At 41.1% G+C, this 21,349-nt stretch overlaps 1 protein-coding gene across 49 annotated transcripts in view; it reads right to left on the bottom strand.

Annotated features, from left to right (window-relative positions):
* RIMS1 (regulating synaptic membrane exocytosis 1) overlaps positions 1 to 21,349 on the bottom strand; it is a 578,197-nt gene that overhangs the window by 197,475 nt on the left and 359,373 nt on the right. For 21 of the 49 annotated variants that reach the window (XM_043890113.1, XM_043890124.1, XM_043890115.1 and 18 more), the window contains exon 1: positions 15,232 to 15,423. The exons of the other annotated variants lie outside the window; for them this stretch is intronic. In XM_043890113.1, coding sequence (XP_043746048.1) covers positions 15,232 to 15,286 — 55 coding nt within the window. In that variant the 5' untranslated portion in view covers positions 15,287 to 15,423. Of the gene's footprint in view, positions 1 to 15,231; positions 15,424 to 21,349 lie in introns of those variants that run through there. 49 annotated transcript variants of the gene reach the window in all.

Genomic DNA, 21,349 nt, shown 5'->3' with positions numbered 1-21,349 from the left:
ACCCCTCATAATTGGCCTTGGGGCTCTTCCTATGGGGGGAGGCTGTCCCTGCCACTTCCCACTGACCAGGCTTCCTCTGTGACACTGAGTAGTCCATTCACGCGCAGACCGGCTGTCACGTGCAAAGTCTCGGAAAAACCAGCCAGGAAACCCTGTGGAAGAAACCAGGGTTTATTTGTTTTCATGGTCTGGGGACTGGGTGTTACCCACACTTTTCAGCAGCTATAGTGCTGGGTGATGTCCTAGCAGAGATTCTGGATGCAAACATCTCTGATCAAGGAAAACTCAAGTCTTTATCCAGATCTCACGCCCAGGCAACACTAGCAAAACAGTATTAACCTGCAATGATCCTCTGTCAATCAATTTCCACCTGCCTTTACATCCCAAAGACACAGAAATGAAAAATAGGGAGATCAATGGAGATCAATCCACTCTCCTGGTTTTAATGATATAAATAACAAGAATAATACTCAAATGACAAAGATGAATTTTAAGCTTATACAGATCAAAACGGAAGTTCTTATGAGAGACTGATACAGCTTACCACTTATAAATATACTGTGAAAGTATAAAAGAGTAGAAAATAAATTCACCCTAGCAAACATTTTGCTATAAAAACATGTTTTAAAACCAGAACTCTCTCTTGCCAAGTAAATTACCCTAAATACTGTTTCTTTTTTTCTCATTTGTCATTGTTTTTATTCTGGGTATGCAAGCAAATAATTTATAGATCTACTAAAGGACTTCTTTTAAGTTGGAAATTCCTTGACTGGCGATGGGAAATCAATAGGCAAAGCAATTTGGAGAACACTTTACACCTCCACATTATTCTAGACAAAACTGCTAAGTACCCATATTCATACACCTTCAAAGTTATAGCCATCATTGACCAGACTGCAAAACACCCCAAGGTCACTGGCCTAGATCGCCACACAGTGCCAAAACAGTCAAGCTGTTCATAGGCATGACCTCTCAACTGGGCTCCCACTCTGGGTGATAGGAGGAGGCAATGCAAGTATCAAAGCACCAAATAAGCCAAAGGAATGAGGCATCCTCAAACCACACGTGCACAGGACACACACTGCTAATCACACAGACATCTCAGTTCAGGTGATCGGAGATGAGCCTACTGACAGAGGAAAGGAATTCTCTCCCAAGGGCCCTGAACATTTACGGTTTGGATAAATGAGTCCAGAGTTACATTTCGGATGCAAGCATTTCAAATGCATCCTTCTTAGATGAAACCTTTATACCAAAGCTTGTTACTTGAAAACATCAGGATGGCTTGCTGGCCTTCAAAGTGTTCAGCATGGCTTTTTGGCTGCTGATGGGCTCTGTCTTGGGAAGGACAGGCTTCCACTGGTTATTTAAGGCCAGGGCTCCACAGTCAGCCAGCTGCACTGACCTTCCCAGGCACAGCTCAGGGAGGATTCTGGAACACCCTATCCCTGCATATTTCTGACACGTTTAACTCAAAGCAGTAATGCAGAATGAGGTCTTGGTGAGAGAGATGCAATGACTGCATTCTGTTCTAAAATCTAGCTTGGCCTTAACCCAGACCACAGCCATGCACCTGAATGCACTCCATCCCGTCTGCCCCACTGTTCTACCATGTTGTCCTTCAGCACGTTACATATTATCCAGATTATCACACAGATCACACTGCTGCTGCTACTGACGGGCTTCTCCAGGAAACTGTACAGAAGAGCCATCTTTCTGGAGTCTGTGTCAGGACCATCAGTGAGCATGTGAACAAACATTTTATGTCCACTTTTAACTAACGATATTTTTCTCAAAGCACATGTGTTAGGATGTTTATGGTTAAATCTACAACTAAATGCCTACCTTGATGCTCCCTTCCTGATCTTTTCTACATATTTTTAACTGAATCCATGTGACTGTATTTTTACATTTTAGTGAAAATGTTAAATCTCTTTGGTATAAAGGTAGACTTTATAGTGGGAATAAAATAAAACTGAATGACTATGCATAAAATATTATTTATTATATTAATTATAAACCCTGGTTTTGTTAAAATATAGATTTTTCCATCTATCAATCTCAAAATGTCCTTGCTACCATGAGAAATAACTAAGATGAAACTGATACACAGATTTAGCTTATCCTGAGCTTGAATCAGAGCATTCAGTAAACAGCAAATTACTGTACTGTACTTGGGAATTGTGCCAAAGAATGGAAAGCAAGAAAAAAAAAAAAAAGATTCTCTTCTGACTAAAACCAGTATCACAAATCTGAGCTCCTAGATTGTAGTTTTTTAAAAATCCAACAGTTTAGTTCAGTTCAGTTGCTCAGTCATGTCTGACTCTTTGCGACCCCATGAACCACAGCACACCAGGCCTCCCTGTCCATCACCAACTCCTGGAGTCCACCCAAACCCATGTCCATCGAGTCAGTGATGCCATCCAACCATCTCATCCTCTGTTGTCCCCTTCTCCTCCTGCCCTCAATCTTTCCCAGCATCAGGATCTTTTCCAATGAGTCAGCTCTTCACATAAAGTGGTCAAAGTATTGGAGTTTCAGCTTCAACATCAGTCCTTCCAATGAACACCCAGGACTGATCTCCTTTAGGATGGACTGGTTGGATCTCCATGCAGTCCAAGGGACACTCAAGAGTCTACTCCAACATCACAGTTCAAAAGCATCAATTCTTTGGCACTCAGCTTTCTTCAAAATCCAACAGGCTTCACTCATAACTTAATGGTCACAATCATAAGACAGTTTTCTCTGACATTCACCCCCACAGGGTCACTGAAGATGCACACTGTGAACCAGCAAGGAGTTGCTACAGACAAGCACATTGACAGCAATAAGAATTCTACAGGACCAGTAATGGGAAACTCAAAAAAACACACACAAAACCAAATCAAACAAGTGGGCAAAGCCTTACCTGCCCTCAACACTTCAAAACTGTGAGTCGCTATGAGAAAACAACTGTACTACAAGGCAAAAAAATAAGCCAATGGGAAAACAATGTCCATTAGGCAACAACTAAAAAAAATTACTTTATAACACATAAACTTTTATGAAAAGAAGATGAAACCCTCTTTCCCCCTTTCCTGATTTAAAACAAAAACAAAACAGAGTAAGCTGCAATTCTGACGAGAAGTATCTGAATTAAAATTATAAAAAAGAATTAAAATTATAAAAAAGAATAGCATTTAAGAAAAAAGAATAGCATCAATAACAAGGTGGTTGGTAAACATTAAGCATATTGTTAAACTCAGCTATCCAGGGATTGGAGGCTACATGTTTACAATTTCAAAATTATTACTCATCAATACTATGAACAACAGAAACATGTAGTAACTGCTTATCAAATACTGCTTTAAATTTACCATGTGTTAGAGTCATGCACTATAAATATTATTTATTTTCTCTCTTTGAAGGCTGTATTTTGACATTTTGTGAATGCAATTTATAAATGAGAAAAAGATGGTTAATTGCTTTTTGCATAATGCCCTTACACACAGAGTGGCTAAACTGTCTTCTAAAGACGCTTAACAAAAGTGATGTCTCTCAAGTAAGAACAAAGCAAAGCAAACAAAACTACCTTTTCTCAATACAGGTAAGTTCAGTCGCTCATTTGTGTCTGACTCTTTGCAACCCCATGGACTGCAGGGCGCCAGGCTTCCCCGTCCATCACCAACTCCTGGAGCTTACTCAAACTCATGTCCATAGAGTTGGTTATGCCATCCAACCATCTCATTCCTCTGTCGTCCCCTTCTCTTCCCGCCTTCAATCTTTCCCAGCATCAGGGTCTTTTCCAATGAGTCAGTTCTTCACACAGGTGGCCAAATATTGGAACCTCAGCTTCAGCATCAGCCCTTATGATGAATATTCAGGACCAATCTCCTTTAGGATGGACTGGTTGGATCTCCTTGCAGTCCAAGGGACTCTCAAGAGTCTTCTCCAACACCATAGTTCAAAAGCATCATTTCTTCAGTGCTCAGCTTTCTTCACAGTCCAACTCTCACATCCATACGTGACTACTGGAAAAACCATAGCTTTGACTAGATGGACCTTTGTTGGTAAAGCAATGTATCTGCTTTTTAATATGTTGTCTAGGTTGGTCATAGCTTTATTTCCAAGGAACAGCATCTTTGAATTTCATGGCTGCAGTCACCATCTGCAGTGATTTTGGAGCCCTCCAAAAAGTAAAGTCTGCCACTGTTTCAATTGTTTCCCCATCTATTTGCCATGAAGTGATGGGACTAGATGCCATGATCTTAGTTTTCTGAATGTTGAGTTTTTAGCCAACTTTTTCCCTCTCCTCTTTCATTTTCATTGAAGCTCTTTAGTTCTTCTTTGCTTTCTGCCATAAGTGGGGTATCATCTGCATATTTGAGGTTATTGATATTTCTCCCAGCAATCTTGATTCCAGCTTGTGCTTCTTCAGCCTGGCATTTAGCATGATGTACTGTGCATAGAAGTTAAATAAGCAGGGTGACAGTATACAGCTTTGACGTCCTTTCCTGATTTGGAACCAGTCTGTTGTTCCATGTCCAGTTTTAACTTATTGACCTGCAAACAGACTTCTCAGGAGAAAGGTAAAGTGGTCTGGTATTCCCATCTCTTTAAGAATTTTCCAGTTTGTTGTGATCCACACAGTTAAAAGCTTTGGTGTAGTCAATAAAGCAAAAGTAAATTTTTTCTGGAACTCTCTTGCTTTTTCAATGATCCAGAGGATGTTGGCAATTTGATCTCTGGTTCCTCCGCCTTTCCTAAACCCAGCTTGAATATCTGGAAGTTCACGGTTCACATACTGATGATGCCTGGCTTGGAGAATTTTGAGCATTACTTTATTAGCGTGTGAGATGAGTGCAATTGTGTCATACTTTGAACATTCTTTGCCATTGCCTTTCTTTGGGATTGGAATGAAAACTGACCTTTTCAAGTCCTGTGGCCACTGCTGAGTTTCCAGATTTGCTGGAGTACTGAGTGCAGCACTTTCACAGCATCATCTTTTAGGATCTGAAAAAGTGCAACTGAAATTCCATTACCTCCACTAGCTTTGTTCATAGTGATGCTTCCTAAGGCCCACTTGACTTTGCACTCCAGAATGTCTGGCTCTAGGTGAGTGATCACACCATTGTGGTTATCTGGGTCATGAAGGTCTTTTTTGTATAGATCTTCTGTGTATTCTTGCCACCTCTTAATATTTTCTGCTTCTGTTAGGTTCATACCATTTCTGTCCTTTACCGTGCCCATCTTTGTATGAAACGTTCCCTTGGTATCTCTAGTTTTTCTGAAGGGATCTCTAGTCTTTCCTATTCTATTATTTTCCTCTATTTCGTTGCATTGATTACTGCAGAAGGCTTTCTTATCTCTCCTTGCTATTCTTTGAAACTCTGCATTCAAATGGGTATATCTTTCCTTTTCTCCTTTGCCTTTATTCTCTTCTTTTCTCAGCCATTTATAAGGCCTTGTTAAACAACCATTTTGCCTTTTTCCACTCCTTTTTCTTGGGGACTGATTTCCTTTTCTAGAGGACTGATTATGCAACAGAATTAAATTATGAAATAAACAGATATTTCATGAAAAAACTGAAACTGAATAATGTGAGCACTGTTACTTAAAATTTTCAGTGACATTAAATCTGAAAGTTGAAATTACCCTTTAACTCCTTCATAACATGATTAAATTGAATGTCATTTCCATGTTAAAAATAATAATTTTTTACAGTTAATTTCTAAATCAAGCTTTATAAATCCACAAAAAACCTTTATGTAATTTCTCCCAATAAATATGAGCATATTTAAGATGGCTCAAATAACTCCAATGATTTAACTACATAAGATCATTATGCTGCACTTGATTTTATATAAACTTAAATTTCAGTTAAGAAATCTTAATGATCACAGCAAGAATGAGCTGGAGAAGTGGATATAACCTATGTGAAATAGCTAATTATTATAATGATTATAATATTAATTGTTCCAATGTTATTAAAAAGTAAGAGCTTGCCTTAAAATTTCCCCAAATATACAGACTTTTATTTTATATATATTTAAAATCAAATTAAAGGCTCATCTCCATTTTAAAATGAGTCAGTAACATCTCTTAAGTTCAAGCTCATTTCCTTTATACCTGGTGAGACTCTAAGTGTAGCATACACTTTTAGGTATAAGCAGCTTATTATTCATATTTCAAATATTTTTTTTAACAACTTTGATTAAGATAATTGTTGCAACTGCATTCTAATGACTAAATATTTATTTTTCAAATGAGAAACTCTATATTATTCTTGCTTGTCTAGTTTGCCTTTTCTTCTGGGGAAAGGGGTCAAAACATTCAAAAACAACATCTTGCTAGCCTTTATAATTTCACTTTTTACCCAGAATTTCAACAGTTCTGTTTGTTTTCCAAAGTGAGGCACTAACAGTTTTGACAACAAAAAATTACACACATCTTTGAACCTGCTACAATCTTTGCTCAGAGTAATCGTCACTGTATCACATTCTAGTCCAAATATCCAGGTGTGGGGTTACTTCAAGGCACAGAAATGTACCCACTGCCATTGACCTCTGTAAAAGCAGCCAGGGCTGGAAAAGGCCAAAGACAGTGTGTTCTGTACAACAAACACAACAAAGAAAATTTCAAGCAAACACTCCAAAGAGGGATCCTTCTCCGGACAAAACATGGGTATCCCACCAACCTCTAGCGGTCTTTCAGAATAAACCGGAGTTTCCAGAGGCTTTTATTTTGTGCTCAATTGTTCTATCACTTTCATGCCTTCACTGAATAGCTCTGACTACAGCAAAATCTAATAGACTAAGGCCAATCTTACACAGAGATTTCTAAAGCTATGTGTCCCACCTAGAACAACACTGGCCTCTATGTCAGGGTATCACAGCATTTGGTCAAAGAGACCTACAGTCAGGAAAAACCTGGACTCTGTCAACTGTTCTAAACAGAATCAAGCCGTGGCCAGACCTCCAGGTTCAGGGAAATAAGGCTGGCATGCTGGTAGGCTGGTTATATTTGAGTTTTCAGTCATTCCTAATCCATTTACTTATATCAAGGTATCTAACCATTTATTCCTGTTCACAGAATTCAGCTTGGGATGGATTTTTTTCACTCTGACCTGCAATAACATAACTCACAAAAATATCAAATGGAAATTAAGATTTTTTTTCTGTTTGTTTGTTTTTGTTTTTTTAAGCAAAAGCATTCTGAGATAGTTAAATAGCACCATTGACTCAATGGACATGAATTTGAGCAAATTCCGAGATACTGAAAGACAGGGAAGCCTGACATCAGTCCATGGGGTCGCAAAGAGTTTGACACAACTTAGCAACTGAACAACAACAAATCCTGAAGCAGGTCTTCCCAGGTGGGGTCTGGGCGGGGGGCACACCTGGGGTCCAACAGGCCAAGGTCTCTGATTACCCTAGTTAGCATCCAGGGGCAGGAACCTCCTCTGTTCCCCTACAGAGGAGCTTGGTTTTATCTACTAACTTCAGAACAGAAACAGGTTACCTTCAAGTTGGCAGACTTTCTCCACCACTGAATGTCAAGTCACTTGTTTCTGTGACCTTTAGGGCAAGGTTTATAGCCTCTGGCTTCCGTGATGGCTCAGATAAAGAATCTGCCTGCAATGCAGAAGACCTGGGTTCAACCCCTGGGTTGGGAAAATACCCTGGCAGAGGGCATGGCAACCCACTCCAGTATTCTTGCCTGGAGAATCTCATGGACAGAGAAGCCTGGCAGGCTAGAGTCCATGGAGTCACAAAGAGTCCTAACAACAGCACAGCATTATAACCTGCGATATGTGAGCTGAGTCTTTTGACATGGTCTCTGATTAGACTCAGGGGTTCAATATACTCCTTGAGACTGTGTGTAAAATTTTGTGTGTGTGTAAGTACCCCCTGTTTCCTCAGTTTCTCTGAAGGGTCCATGATCTTTACCCAAATTAACAGCAAAGGAGTAACAAGTCTGGATGAAGGTGACTCAGCCTGGGACCTGCTCTACTGCCCAGTTGCCTCACCTCAAGATCCTCTCCCACAGGGCCCCAGCCTCAGTGAGAGGTTTTCATTAAGACCCCCATTTAAGCTAGACATTCAGGAAATCCAGAAACCACACTTGGGGAAAATGAGCTTTGAGGTTACATATAGAGAGCAAAGAAATTCACATCAGAAAGCACATTTGTGTGCTCTGAAGACTCATAAAGCACATTTTCAAGAGCCTTTAGTATTGATAGGCAAGAGAAATACTATATACAGATGAGCTATTCCTCTCTGATCTCCCTGCAGAGTACCTTCATTTCAAGGGTATTTGCTAAACAGGAAAATACCAAATAAATAATAAACCTTATATAATTTAAATGTTATTAGAAATTGTAATCTTGAAATAAAAATAAAACTTCAAGGTGAATAAAATATTGTTCTAAATTGGACCTGCTTAAAAGATAAGAACAAGTTTCAAGGGCTAAGCATTCCCTAGAGAGGAAAAAAAGAAAGAAAAAGAACCATCAGAAACTGCTAGTAAGTCTAAAATATACTACAGATGTTACACTGTTGAAAACATATTTTATAGAACCTACCTTCTATTACTATCAATATGCCCTGTTTTACTGAAGTCAGCTTTAAAATGTGTTCCATGTTTACAGTTTGTCAACATTTATCTCTCAAAACTTTAAAACTTACACAACTCATATAAAACTTTCTCTGAAACAACCAATCTAAATTAAGTGGGCATCCAAAATTTTTCCTTGAACTTCTGCAACAAATTGACCAACTCATTATATGGTTACAACAGTTCCCTTCTTTAATGACTAAAGATGGGCTTCCTGAAGCAGGCTGTCCGGGACCTAAATCCATTTCAGTAGCCTGCAATTTACAAGCCAGGTAATAAATACTGTAGCAGTCTCCTTAATTATTGATATTATTAAAATTACTAATTGCTCCATTGATTCCTCTATGTTGTAACTTGACATACTTCTTCCTAATCTCTCTGGCCTGGGAAAATTGAGAAGAACAGAAATCATTTATTTCATTTATTGAAAGTGTCTGTGGATTACCTGGAGAGGTACAGGGAAGAATATAGAGAATATATATTTGATGTCTACTGAGATTTTTGTCTCTTTGGCAAATGCCCCTTTCTGCAAACCTCTGACAGTGCTGTCCTCAGGAACATCTCTAGGTAGCCCTTGAAAATGAGCACATCGCCTTCTCCTGCAGAGCATTCCAACCACAGGCAATGACTAACAGCGCTACCTAAAGTCATAAAGTGGGAAGACAGCTGAGGGGACCCCCTTCCACCCAAGGGAGAATCACGCTCCCAACAAAGCCACTTCCCTCCACGCACGTCTCACACAAGACAGGCTCCCCAGCTCTGGACAGAGGAGCCCAGCATGCTGTTCATCCTTCATCACCCCCTCCTCCCCAGCGAGGGGATCGTCACAGCCTCAGCCTTCCCCCTGCGGGTGGCCGTCTGTCACCAAGACCCGGCGATAGTGAGCATGAACACGAGATTCACCATCTTCATCCGTCAGGGATGATCAGCTACCTTGCCAGTGTGACTCAGTTTACAATTGAATCCTTCTGTCCTCCCTGAAGCAACACTAACTGTGTCTAGACTCATGGATGGTAGCTAGCACTGGACAGGCAGCAACTGGTTCACACTTCATCATGGGGTGGGTGAGCGTGGCTGGAAGCTGCTCTTCCGGTCACCTCTGGTCGTCAGATCCTACGCCTGCCCTCTGCAGAAGGCGAACCTCTTGAAAGTCCCCTACTGAGAAGAGAAGACAGAAGCTGCCCTCAGTTGCCCTCAGAACACGCGCTCTGCCCGGGAGGGAGGCGCGCCTGCAGCCCTGGCAGGCCTCCAGGGAACTCAGTCTGCATCAGCCCCGCGCCACTGCAGCATGACCCTGTGACTCCCGCCCCTCCTAGGTGCAGCCGGCCAGCAGGTGCCCTCAGGATACCGCGGACTCCTCAAGCCTGTTTGGCCAAAGACTTGTGCTGGAGCTGAGAGATTCATCAGTTTAAGAGAGCTGTAAACTCCCTTTCAGAAAAGCCTCAGTTGCTAAAACGCTGTGAGGGGAGGACGCAAAGAGCTCCATGCCCCCCCTTTATTCAGAAGACTGTATACCTTTAAAAACTTCACAGTAGGTTCTTTTTCTGCACAGACATCACCATCAGACAATTCTGAGCACCTGAGCACTGTGATGCTACCCTTACTAAGACAAGCAGCAGAGTCTTCACCACACTAGCATATGGAAATGGGCGCCAGGGGGCTGCTCCATCATCTGAGGACACATACACAAATCTCAGACCCAGAGCACTGCCTGGCCCTCCCCCTTCTTTCTGTCTTGGCTCCCTGGTCCTCTTATCCTAGCAGGTTTTCCTTCAAACCACAGCTTAACATCACACAGAAACTTGGGCACTTCCATAACAGGCTCTGCAATCAGGGCCATCAGTCACAGGAAACCCAGCCTGGGCAACCTTTGTTTACATGCTTCAAAGTAGCAATCTATGTATAAACTCACTCCTTTGTATTTTTAAGAAGATTAAGGTATGAGGCCTTCTGATTTCAGTAAAATTCAGTAAACAAGGATTACAGTTGTCTTGGGTCAGTAAGAAAAGGAAAATACGTACTTTCTGAATTAATCGTATATTATACATACATCAAGTCGAGAGTTAAATCCTAAATCGCAGACAACTAAATGCACACTTTAGATATTCACTTGAAGCATGAAACATGAAAATAACCTCATACAATACAATTAGACGATTACCACTGCATTCCAAAATGATGTTAATAACAAACATATCTGTGCAATTTCCCTGGTCAAATTCCTTAATTCTCTACTGATAGACTCCAGATAAAGCATTTTATTTATTTTTCAATTGAAGGATAATTGCTTTACAGAATTTTGTTGTTTCCTGTCAAACTTCAACATGAATCAGCCACAGGAATACACATGTCCCCTCCCTCATTAACCTCCGTCCCATCCCCCTCCCCATCCCACCCCTCTAGGTTGACACAGAACCCCGGTTTGAGTTTCCGGAGTCGTATCTTACTGTTTCAGATAATGAAACAAATATCCCATTAATTTTACATGTATGCATAAGACTGATATTAGAGCTTGGTTTACCTGTTCCTGAGTGCAATGTACGAAGGAGCAGAAGCTGAAGAAACACAGCTAACATACCAGCAGCACTGGATGGGTTAAAGAGAGGCTGCTGGCATCAGATTACTAAACTCTAGCTAGCAATGGCAGCAAATGCACAACACAGAAATCTACTGAAATGCAAAAGAAATGCCAAATAGCATCCCCTGTGGCCCTTGCATTCTAAATTACCAACAAGAGAGAAAATCCTGCAGTGTCCAACATTATAGAGTGGTGACGCTAAACAAGGCCAGAAGTGTGGCTGTCATCAAAACAGATCTCTGCAGCGTACAGATTCTCACTGATGACTGCATTACGCATCCAAAGTGCTCTGTGCTACGCTAAAGAGAACCCCGCTGTAGCAAACACTGAAGCCCTGGCAAGTCTGTGATTAACCGCTTCCTGAACCGATGCACAGAAGATGCTACCTTCCTGTCGGCAGAGACCCGAAACACTGTGGCCCCTTAAAGCCAGCACTGGAGAGAAGTCCCAGGCAGAGGCTTGAAAAGCCCCTCCTCTCATCCCTCTTGTGACATTTTGGAGAGACACTCACGGATGGGCTAAGATGACAAAGGCAAGCAGACCCCTGCCGGCCAAGAGACCCCAGAACACTCACCTGAGATGATCTGATCCCATTCTCAACCTCGGGCTGTGGTCCTGCCAGGCTCTGTAAACCCCATCACTTCCTCTGCAGTCTCCCTACCTGGGACTTCACTCAGCCCAGGGACAACTGGCAGGAGGAGGCGTCAGCCAGGAGCTCATGAGTGACCAGGAACAGGACACAGAGCTTCCTCCAGCTGTGCTGGAAGGACGCCCAGCCTGCTGCTCACCGGGCTCATCTCCAGGGGGCAAAAGGACAACCCAAACTGGTGTATTTGAGAGTTCGGGAGATGGGGTGGGCTCTCAGCTTCAATATTTTTAAAGATGCAGGCCTCTGACGACTGTGGGATCACACTTCATGGCCCACTAGACCTCCCCACCGAGACAGAATCACCCTCCTCTCACCAGATTTCCTACATTTCTTGATCCCTCCCAGACCATGTATGACAGAATAGCAATGATCACAACAAAATTTTGAAATACTTTCAAATGATGTCACTCCTCCAAAGTCATGTTTATTGTGGTTTATAATTCAGTTTCCAGAAACAACGCACTTCTCTAATCTAATCTAAGGGAAAATCATTGAAAAATTGGGGCAGACTGCTTCTAGTTTGTTTTAGAAAATGAAATGATGAAATGACATAATAGCAGAATTAAGACCCAGGTTTCATTTATCTAAACTAAGTGCACTGTGCTTAAATTATAGATACTGATCAAAAATAATTATCAGCAAAGGAAAAAATTATACTGAACTATGGATCAGCGCATCGTCACCAAGGCAAGTGCAAAACACCAGCTTGAAACAAACTGACTAATCTGGACATTCTCCTCCTAAAACAAACAAACAAAAAACACATTTTTGGTCTCTGACTAGAACCTTTATTTTTTTCTTTACCCCAAACGTCCAAATATGCTTTAATAAATTGGCTTGAATATAAAATTAGCCACATGGTTGCTAGTTGAAAAGAGAAAGGGAAATACACATTAGCTGAGTGAACCTGTGCCAAATATTTTGCTAAATAAGAATGTGCATTGTTTTTAATTCATGTATCTTTCACAGGCATATGGCAAAATCGATATTATTTACCCCATACTGTAAACGAGGCTCAAGAAGCCAGCGAACTTGCCCTGGGACACATGGTTCACAACTAGTAGAGCTGGGATTGGAACTTGGCCTCATCTAACGAGGAGGCCCAGCTTTTCATCAACCCGGTACATAGAAGCTGCCGAGATTATTTCGTAGATCACCTTGAAGGCCTCTCAGGTTTTGTTAAAGTGCTAGGGATTTGGTGTGGAAACTGGTGAGGCAGGAGGGCTGACATTCATCTACCTCCGTGTCCCATGTTTGGAGTCAGTGAATATTCTCCAGACCAGCCTATGAGGCAACACTGGCTCTGTCATACAGACACACAAGCATCCGGGTCTAGAGATGGAGGTGCTAACCCCACAGGTGCAGTGGTGAGAACCAGGGTAAGGACAGTCACACCCTCGGAAACCAACGCCCTCGCCCCCAGCTGAGCCTGGCACCATGGAGTCTGACTGTCGGGAAGTAAAAGAGGCTGTGGATATTGGGACTTCCCTGCTGGTCCAGTGGTTAAGACTCTAAGCAGGGGGCATGGACTCCACTCCTGGTCCAGGAACTAAGATCCTACATGCCCTAGGGCACAGCCAAAAAAAGAAAAAAAAAAGAGTCTATGGATCTGAAAATATTTTTCTGTACTAATATTTTTCCATAGCTATCATCGTGTTTGACCTTTATATATTTCTTTTCTGTATTTCTCTTCCTCTATTTCTTTTTTTCCCATTTAGCACCTGAAATGGGCTTGTTTCAAATGATAACATCATTTGAACGCTACTCATCTATACCTATCCTTCATTCCACCTTAGAAACTTATGTTAATTTGGTGTAATTATCTTGAGTTCCCTACATGGAAACAAATGGCTATTTCTAACCAAAGATGCTTGATAAACCAAGTAAAGTCTATGAAATGGTACACACAGCTTCCGTAATTACAGAACCCAAACAGAAAGTTGAGTTTAGGAGTGGTCAAGGTTGACCTTATTTTAAAAGACCCTTTCTCGTGTGTCTGGGTACCATTTACTCTGACACCCCATGAATGGTAAGGTGAAGAGTGTCTTTAATGGAGGCCACTGTCCACATGTAAATAGGAGAAAAAAATCTTATTTCCATCTGTCAATTCAGAAATGGATATTAACAATATTTACTCACTGAAAACATTTCTACCGCTTTGTCTATCTGAGCCATGTGCATCCCTCTCTGGGTCTATGTGTCTCACAGCCTCCTACTCAGCTGTGGACCACAGTCACCCCAACGACCAGCTAATTCCTCTCTGTCATTGCTGTTCAGTCACCTAGTCATGTCCGACTCTGTAACCCCATGGACTATAGCATGCCAGGCTTCCCTGTCCCTCACCATCTCCCTGAGTTTGCCCAAGTTCATGCCCGTTGCAACGGTGATACCATGCAGCCATCACATCCTCTGTCTCTTAGGAGAGGACACATAAGACCTAACACCAACTGGGATGCTGAGCTTGCTTCACATACACCATTGATCACTGGTTTTCTGGTCAGCATCATGGTTTGTGTTTGTGGAAAGCTTAGGCTCTTTCACAAGCATTTAGGATCCATTATTTGGATAAAGTGACACAAACTTCCCATTTTGGAGTAAGATCATCTACAGCACTTTTCTACATTCCATGTCTATGATCTTTTTTGCAAGAGAGAAATGGAGATACAGACATAGAAAACAAACATATGGACACCAACTGGGAGATCGGTATTGATGAATGTATACTACTGATACTATGTACAAAGTATATAACTAATGAGATCCTACTGTTTAGCACAGAGAAGTCTACTCAGTCCTCTGTGGAGCCCTAAATAGGAAGGAAATCCAAAACAGAGGGGGCATATGTATACATGTGGCTGATTCACTTTTCTGTGAAACTAACACAGCAGTGTAAACCAACTATACTCTGATAAAATTAATTAAAAAATTCCTATCTGGGGACTGATTCCCTACCAATACTGACTCCAACTTCTCAAGTCTTTCTCATTCTTTGAATGCATGATAGCAAAGCACAGAAAACATGGGTTACAAACAAAACTCATGCACAATTAAACAACTAGCTATTGTTTTCTCTTCTTCTCAGAAAACACTGATATTCTAATACTTACCTCTTTCTTGACTTAGCTATTACTCAAGAAAATAAAATCATAAATATGACTAATCATCCTATAACCTTTAGGGCTATCTTATAAGTCTCATCATGTCTTTTCAAAGAAAAACACAGACGATCAAGTTGAAAGCTGGAAACTGCTCTATTGAGAAAATGGAACAAAATCATATTCTACCTGATGCACGCTGTTAATATTTGCATGGGAGGTAGACACAGCATGAGCGTTAAATACAAACTTGCATCTGACTGGACAAAACAATAAAGTGGGATCCCCAAGCCCCAGACTCTGGTCGGGCTTACCAGCACCTGCTTTCCAGGCTTCCATGCTCCCCTCTTTGGGGTCGACCGCCCTCATATCTTCCCACCCTTCTGAAGACACAGGTGTCCTGGGGGCACACGTGACAGCAGCTTCTCGGAGAAATCCAGCCGAGGGGCTGTCACCCTGGCTTTGAAACAAGTTCAAGATCTCATCCAAGCAGCGCACACGGTATCTCCTCCAGCCCTCCGCTCAAGCCACTGAATGGCCTGGAGGTCAGGAGCAGCAGCAGACGGAACCCAAGGATGCGGATGTGAGCGGGAGAAAGTCACTCTGCATGCCTAACTCAGGTCATTGCAGGCACTGCCTGGACGGGACGCCACACGTGAGCCTCGGTGGCCTGGTGGCCTGGAGCCTGGTAGCATTTACTGAGCAGAAACATATTGGCATCTCTGCTGGGTTTTAACCAGATCCACAGGACTCAGGAAATAAGCTCTCAGCCAGATGACACTCTGCTCCAAGTCCTTCCTTCTGTTTACCTACCCCCCAGTCATTCTAACTAGTGTCCTTTATCCTGCTGTGTGCTTATTTGCAGAATGCGCTAAATAAAGGCTTTTTATGACAACCACATGGCCAGTCGCCCATAGGATGACTCCTTAAGGCTCCAGTCTTCTGGTTCTGTGCAGGGATATGAAAACCAGGTAAATGAGAGGGTTCCTTGTTATTAGAGCTCTGACTTGTGAAGAAAAATAGTTTTGTTTCTTCCTGAAGAAATATTTGAAATTAGGCTATTTTTTATGCATATTATATATTCTTTATATAATATTTTTCTCCTAGTCATAAACTTTTAGAGGTAGATTTCCTCTTCCTATTGCTGTATTTTCTCAGCAGAGGCAAATACTTTAAATACACACACACACACACACACACACACACACACATATATGGCTCTGGGATTCTTTTCTACTACCTGTGACATGATGTAACATTTCTAGACTATAAACAGCTATATCTTTCTTTTAGATAAAATGCAAACTCCAACATTATGGGAACATAAAGGAATTGGGGAATTATATTTTCCTCTACTAACTAAAACAACACACACATATAACTTTAAGAATATACTATTGTGCAGGTGATCATTACTTTTTGGATTTTAATACAAATACTGTAAATTGTAAAACTGATGTATATGCAGGTATCTCATACTTCCCAAAACACATCCAAGGGTTTTATTTTTAATGTGGATCTTCTTAAAAGTCTTTACTGAACATAGCTTTGGAAGTTTGGGCCACAGCAATCAGAACAGAAAAAGAAATAAAAGGAATCCAGATTGGAAAAGAAGAAGTAAAACTCTCACTGTTTGCAGATGACATGATCCTCTACATAGAAAACCCTAAAGACTCCACTCCACTAGAGCTAATCAATGAATATAGTAAAGTTGCAGTATATAAAATCAACACACAGAAATACCTTGCATTCCTATACACTAACAATGAGAAAACAGAAAGAGAAATTAAGGAAACAATTCCATTCACCATTGCAATGAAAAGAATAAAATACTTAGGAATATATTTACCCAAAGAAACAAAAGACCTATATATAGAAAACTATAAAACACTGGTGAAAGAAATCAAAGAGGACACAAATTGATGGAGAAATATACCGTGTTCATGGATCAGACGAATCAATAAAGTGAAAATGAGTATACTACCCAAAGCAATCTACAGATTCAACACAATCCCTATCAAGCTACCAATGGTATTTTTCAGAGAACTAGAACAAATAATTTCACAGTTTGTATGGAAATACAAAAAACCTCAAATAGCCAAAGCAATCTCGAGAAAGAAGAATGAAACTGGAGGAATCAACCTGCCTGACTTTAGTCTCTACTACAAAGTCACAGTCATCAAGACAGTATGGTACTGGCACAAAGACAGAAATATAGATCAATGGGACAAAATAGAAAGCCCAGAGAAAAATCCACACACCTATGGATGCCTTATTTTTTACAAAGGAGGCAAGAATATACAGTGGAGAAAAAACAATCTCTTTAACAAGTGGTGCTGGGAAAACTGGTCAACCACTTGTAAAAGAATGAAACTAGAACACTTTCTAACACCATACATAAAAATAAACTCAAAATGGATTAAAGATCTAAGAGTAAGACCAGAAACTATAAAACTCCTAGAGGAAAAACACTCTTTGACATAAAGTACAGCAGGATCCTCTATGACCCACCTCCCAGAATATTGGAAATAAAAGCAAAAATAAACAAATAGGACATAATTAAAATTAAAAGCTTCTGTACAACAAAGCAAACTATAAGCAAGGTGAAAAGACAGCCTTCAGAATGGGAGAAAATAATAGCAAATGAAGCAACGGACAAATAATTAATCTCAAAAATATACAAGCAACTCCTGCAGCTCTATTCCAGAAAAATAAATGACCCAATCAAAAAATGGGCCAAAGAACTAAACAGACGTTTATCCAAAGAAGACATACAGATGGCTAACAAACACATGAAAAGATGCTCAACATCACGCCAGTCAGAGTGGCTGCTATCCAAAAGTCTATAAGCAATAAATGCTGGAGAGGGTGTGGAGAAAAGGGAACCCTCTTACACTGTTGGTGGGAACGCAAACTAGTACAGCCACTATGGAGAACAGTGTGGAGATTCCTTAAAAAACTGGAAATAGAACTGCCATATGACCCAGCAATCCCACTGCTGGGCATACACACTGAGGAAACCAGAATTGAAAGAAAGCCTATTATACAGAGTGAAGTAAGTCAGAAAGAAAAACACCAATGCAGTATACTAACGCATATATATGGAATTTAGAAAGATGGTAACAATAACCCTGTATGCAAGACAGCAAAAGAGACAGAGATGTATAGAACAGTCTTTTGGACTCTGTGGGAGAGGGCAAGGGTGGGATGGTTTGGAAGAATGGCATTGAAAATGTAAATTATCATATGTGAAATGAATCACCAGTCCAGGTTCGATGCATGAGACAAGTGCTCGGGGCTGGTGCACTGGGATGACCCAGAGGGATGGGATGGGGAGGGAGGTGGGAGGGGTGTTCAGGATGGGGAACACATGTATACCCATGGCAGATTCATGTCAATGTATGGCAAAACCAATACAATATTGTAAAGTTAAAAAAAAAAAAGAAAGAAAAAGTCTTTATTGAATTTGTTACAATATTGCTTCTGCTTTATGTTTTGGTTTTTTTGGCCTCAGTGCATGTGGAATCAACTAGGAATTGAATCCACACTCCTTGCATTGGAAGCCCAATTCTTGAGTACTGGACTGCCAGGGGAACCCCTCCATGGGTTTTAAAACAAATCTGAGAAGGGACCAGGACGGAGTGCATTACAAGAAAATCAACTGCTTATAGAAATAGATATGGAGTAAACATCCAGACTAGTATCTCCTGGAAACTAAACTCTTATATTATCAGCCCAATATTTCTACTTCACCCAGCTTTTATTTTTCAAATTAAACTTTAGTACTAACACAACAGCTGGAAAAGAGAGATAAAAATTATTACAGTCAAATGCAAATACTGCTACTGTTGAAATATTAATCACATAACAATACCCTGGGAACTAGAAGTTTATGTTTTTGTTTTTTTTTCTTCCACAGTCCTAGTAATTAAAACAAAACAAAATCTGATTTCAAATCACAAATCTCCTACGAGTGCACACTGAAGTAATAATCAATATGTATTGAATCTCTAAGTTCTATATCACCCCAGAACGTTACGGAAGGCAGCGCTGAAGTATCGTGCAGCAGTGATTTGTGTGTGCATGCTCAGGCATGTCCAATGCTCTTTGCCCACAGGGACTGTAGCCAGCCAGGCTCCTCTGTCCAGGAAACTTCCCATGCAAGAATACCAGAGTGGGTTGTCGCTTCCTACTCCAGGGGACCTTCCTGATCCAGGGATCAAAGCCGCAGCTCTTGCATCTCCTGCATTGGCAGGTGGATTCTTTACCCCCGTGCCACAGCCAGGCCCTGCACAGTAAATTTACCCACTGTTCCTCAGCTGACTCATCTGTGTAATGTCCTGGGCTGCTCGCAACCATATCTCAGAGAAAAACAGGTATACCTCCACGTAGACAAATGTACTGATTAATTCTACACAAAATGAAGTTATAAGTTAGATTGCAAACACCTGACGGGATATAAGTAAAGCATCTACTTTTCTATGAGGTTATAGAGTGGAGACAGTCAAGGTAGAAACAACTTGCTCTGTAAGCCACACGTGTATTCTGTTAATGCATTAGTGTAATAACATAAATAATTCATTTTTTTCCAGGTTGAGAACTTCTTTCACACTTGCCTTTCCTGAGTCATAAGGCTGCAGCCTTTCTTGTATCAGGATTTATAGTTTTTCTACAAGGATTTGTTGGATACTAGAAGGACTCTGTCTATAAACTATCTAGCTTGAGAAAGTTTCAAAGGTCAAAAACACTCAAAGAATGTGATGCTATTAGGGACCTCTGGATCCCAGATCACTCTGAAATTCTGAAATACAGGTATGGGAATTACTCTTTCCAAGTTGTACTGATGAAACCATTTTCCATGAAATGAACACAGCCCCCCTAGGACCCTCCCTGTTCTCCATCTCACAGTATGTGTGTGTGAAAGGGATCTTTCAGGAAGAATTGGTCACCCAGCTTTCCGTGGTCTGTGTTCTCCAAGCTCGAGATCTTAAGGCTCCCAAATCATGTTCCATACCTCTACCTGGTATAGAACAAAGGGTATCAGAATAGCAAATAGCCCAACACATCAGATAGTGACAGGATATGAGCCAGGGCTGGTTGGAACATTTCAGTGAGGATCTCTTTAAGGAGATTAGGGGAAAGACAACTGGGTTATAAAAGGTAGAGAAAGAAAGAAAAGGCAAATGGCTGTTATGGAAAGTGACCGTTTTGTAAGCCCAACTCTCACCATGGAATATTCCTCCAATACAGACCCTCTGACGCGTCCCACACATCTCCTAGAGGAGACCTAGCAAAGCAGGACAATTGGAAATTAAGTGCTAATGTCATTGGCGGCAACATTCCCCGGTGGCTTGGTGGTAAAGAACCCACCTGCCAATGCAGGAGACACAGGAGACACAGGTTCGATCCCTGTGTCAGGAAGGTCCCCTGGAGGGTGAGTGGCAACCCACTCCAGTATTCTTGCCTGGAAAATCCCATGGACAGAGGAGACGGGCAGGCTACAGCCCATGGGGTCGCAGAGTTGGACACAGCTGAGCATGCATGTTCGCACTGCATATGAACCTGGAGATGATCAAATTAAGTGAATTAAGATGTAGAAAGACAAAGACCTTATGGTATCACTTACATGTGGAATCTAAAATATCATACAAGTGAACTTATATATGAAACAGATACAGACTCACATAGGGAATAGGCTTGTGGTTGCCAAGGGGTATATGCGGATGAGGGAGGGAAAGACTGAAAGATCTGAATTAGCAGTTCAAATTATTATGCATAGAATGAATAAACAAAGTCCTACTACATAGCACAGGGAACTATATCCCATCTCCTGGGATAAACCATAATGGAAAAGAAGAGAAAAAAGAACATGTGTGTGTGTGTGTACATGTACACACACATATATGTATACATATATGTATGTATAACTGAGTCACTTGGCTGTACAGCAGAAATGAACACAACATTGTAAATCAACTCTACTTCAATAAAATAAATTAATGAAATAAAACAGAATGAAACTTAGGGCTTTTCATGGTGCTAAGATACTTTAAAGGACAGTCAGAAGTTGAACACTTCAGCCTAAAGCCTGGCGTGAATGCTTTAGCCATTACTGCCCTGGTCTGTAAAAGACAGAAAACATGTCAAAAGAAAAAGAAACCCAAATAATAAAGCCAAAATATTGATTCTCTGACAGCCACTTCATAGTACTTGCCTGTTCTTCAGAACATTGTTGTCATTGTTTTTATTTACTTCAAGTCCGACTCTTTGCAACTCTGGGGACCATAGCCTGCCAGGCTCCTCTGTCCATGGAGTTTCCGAGGCAAGAATACTGGAATGGGTTGCCATTTCCTTCTCCAAGGGATCTTCTGGACCCAGGGATCAAACCTGCATCTCCCCCTTGGCAGGTGGATTCTTTACCACTGAGCCAGG

The sequence above is a fragment of the Cervus elaphus genome, chromosome 28 (assembly GCF_910594005.1).
Source record: "Cervus elaphus chromosome 28, mCerEla1.1, whole genome shotgun sequence".
Lineage (NCBI taxonomy): Eukaryota > Metazoa > Chordata > Mammalia > Artiodactyla > Cervidae > Cervus > Cervus elaphus.
This window is presented reverse-complemented; position numbering and strand designations above follow the sequence as displayed.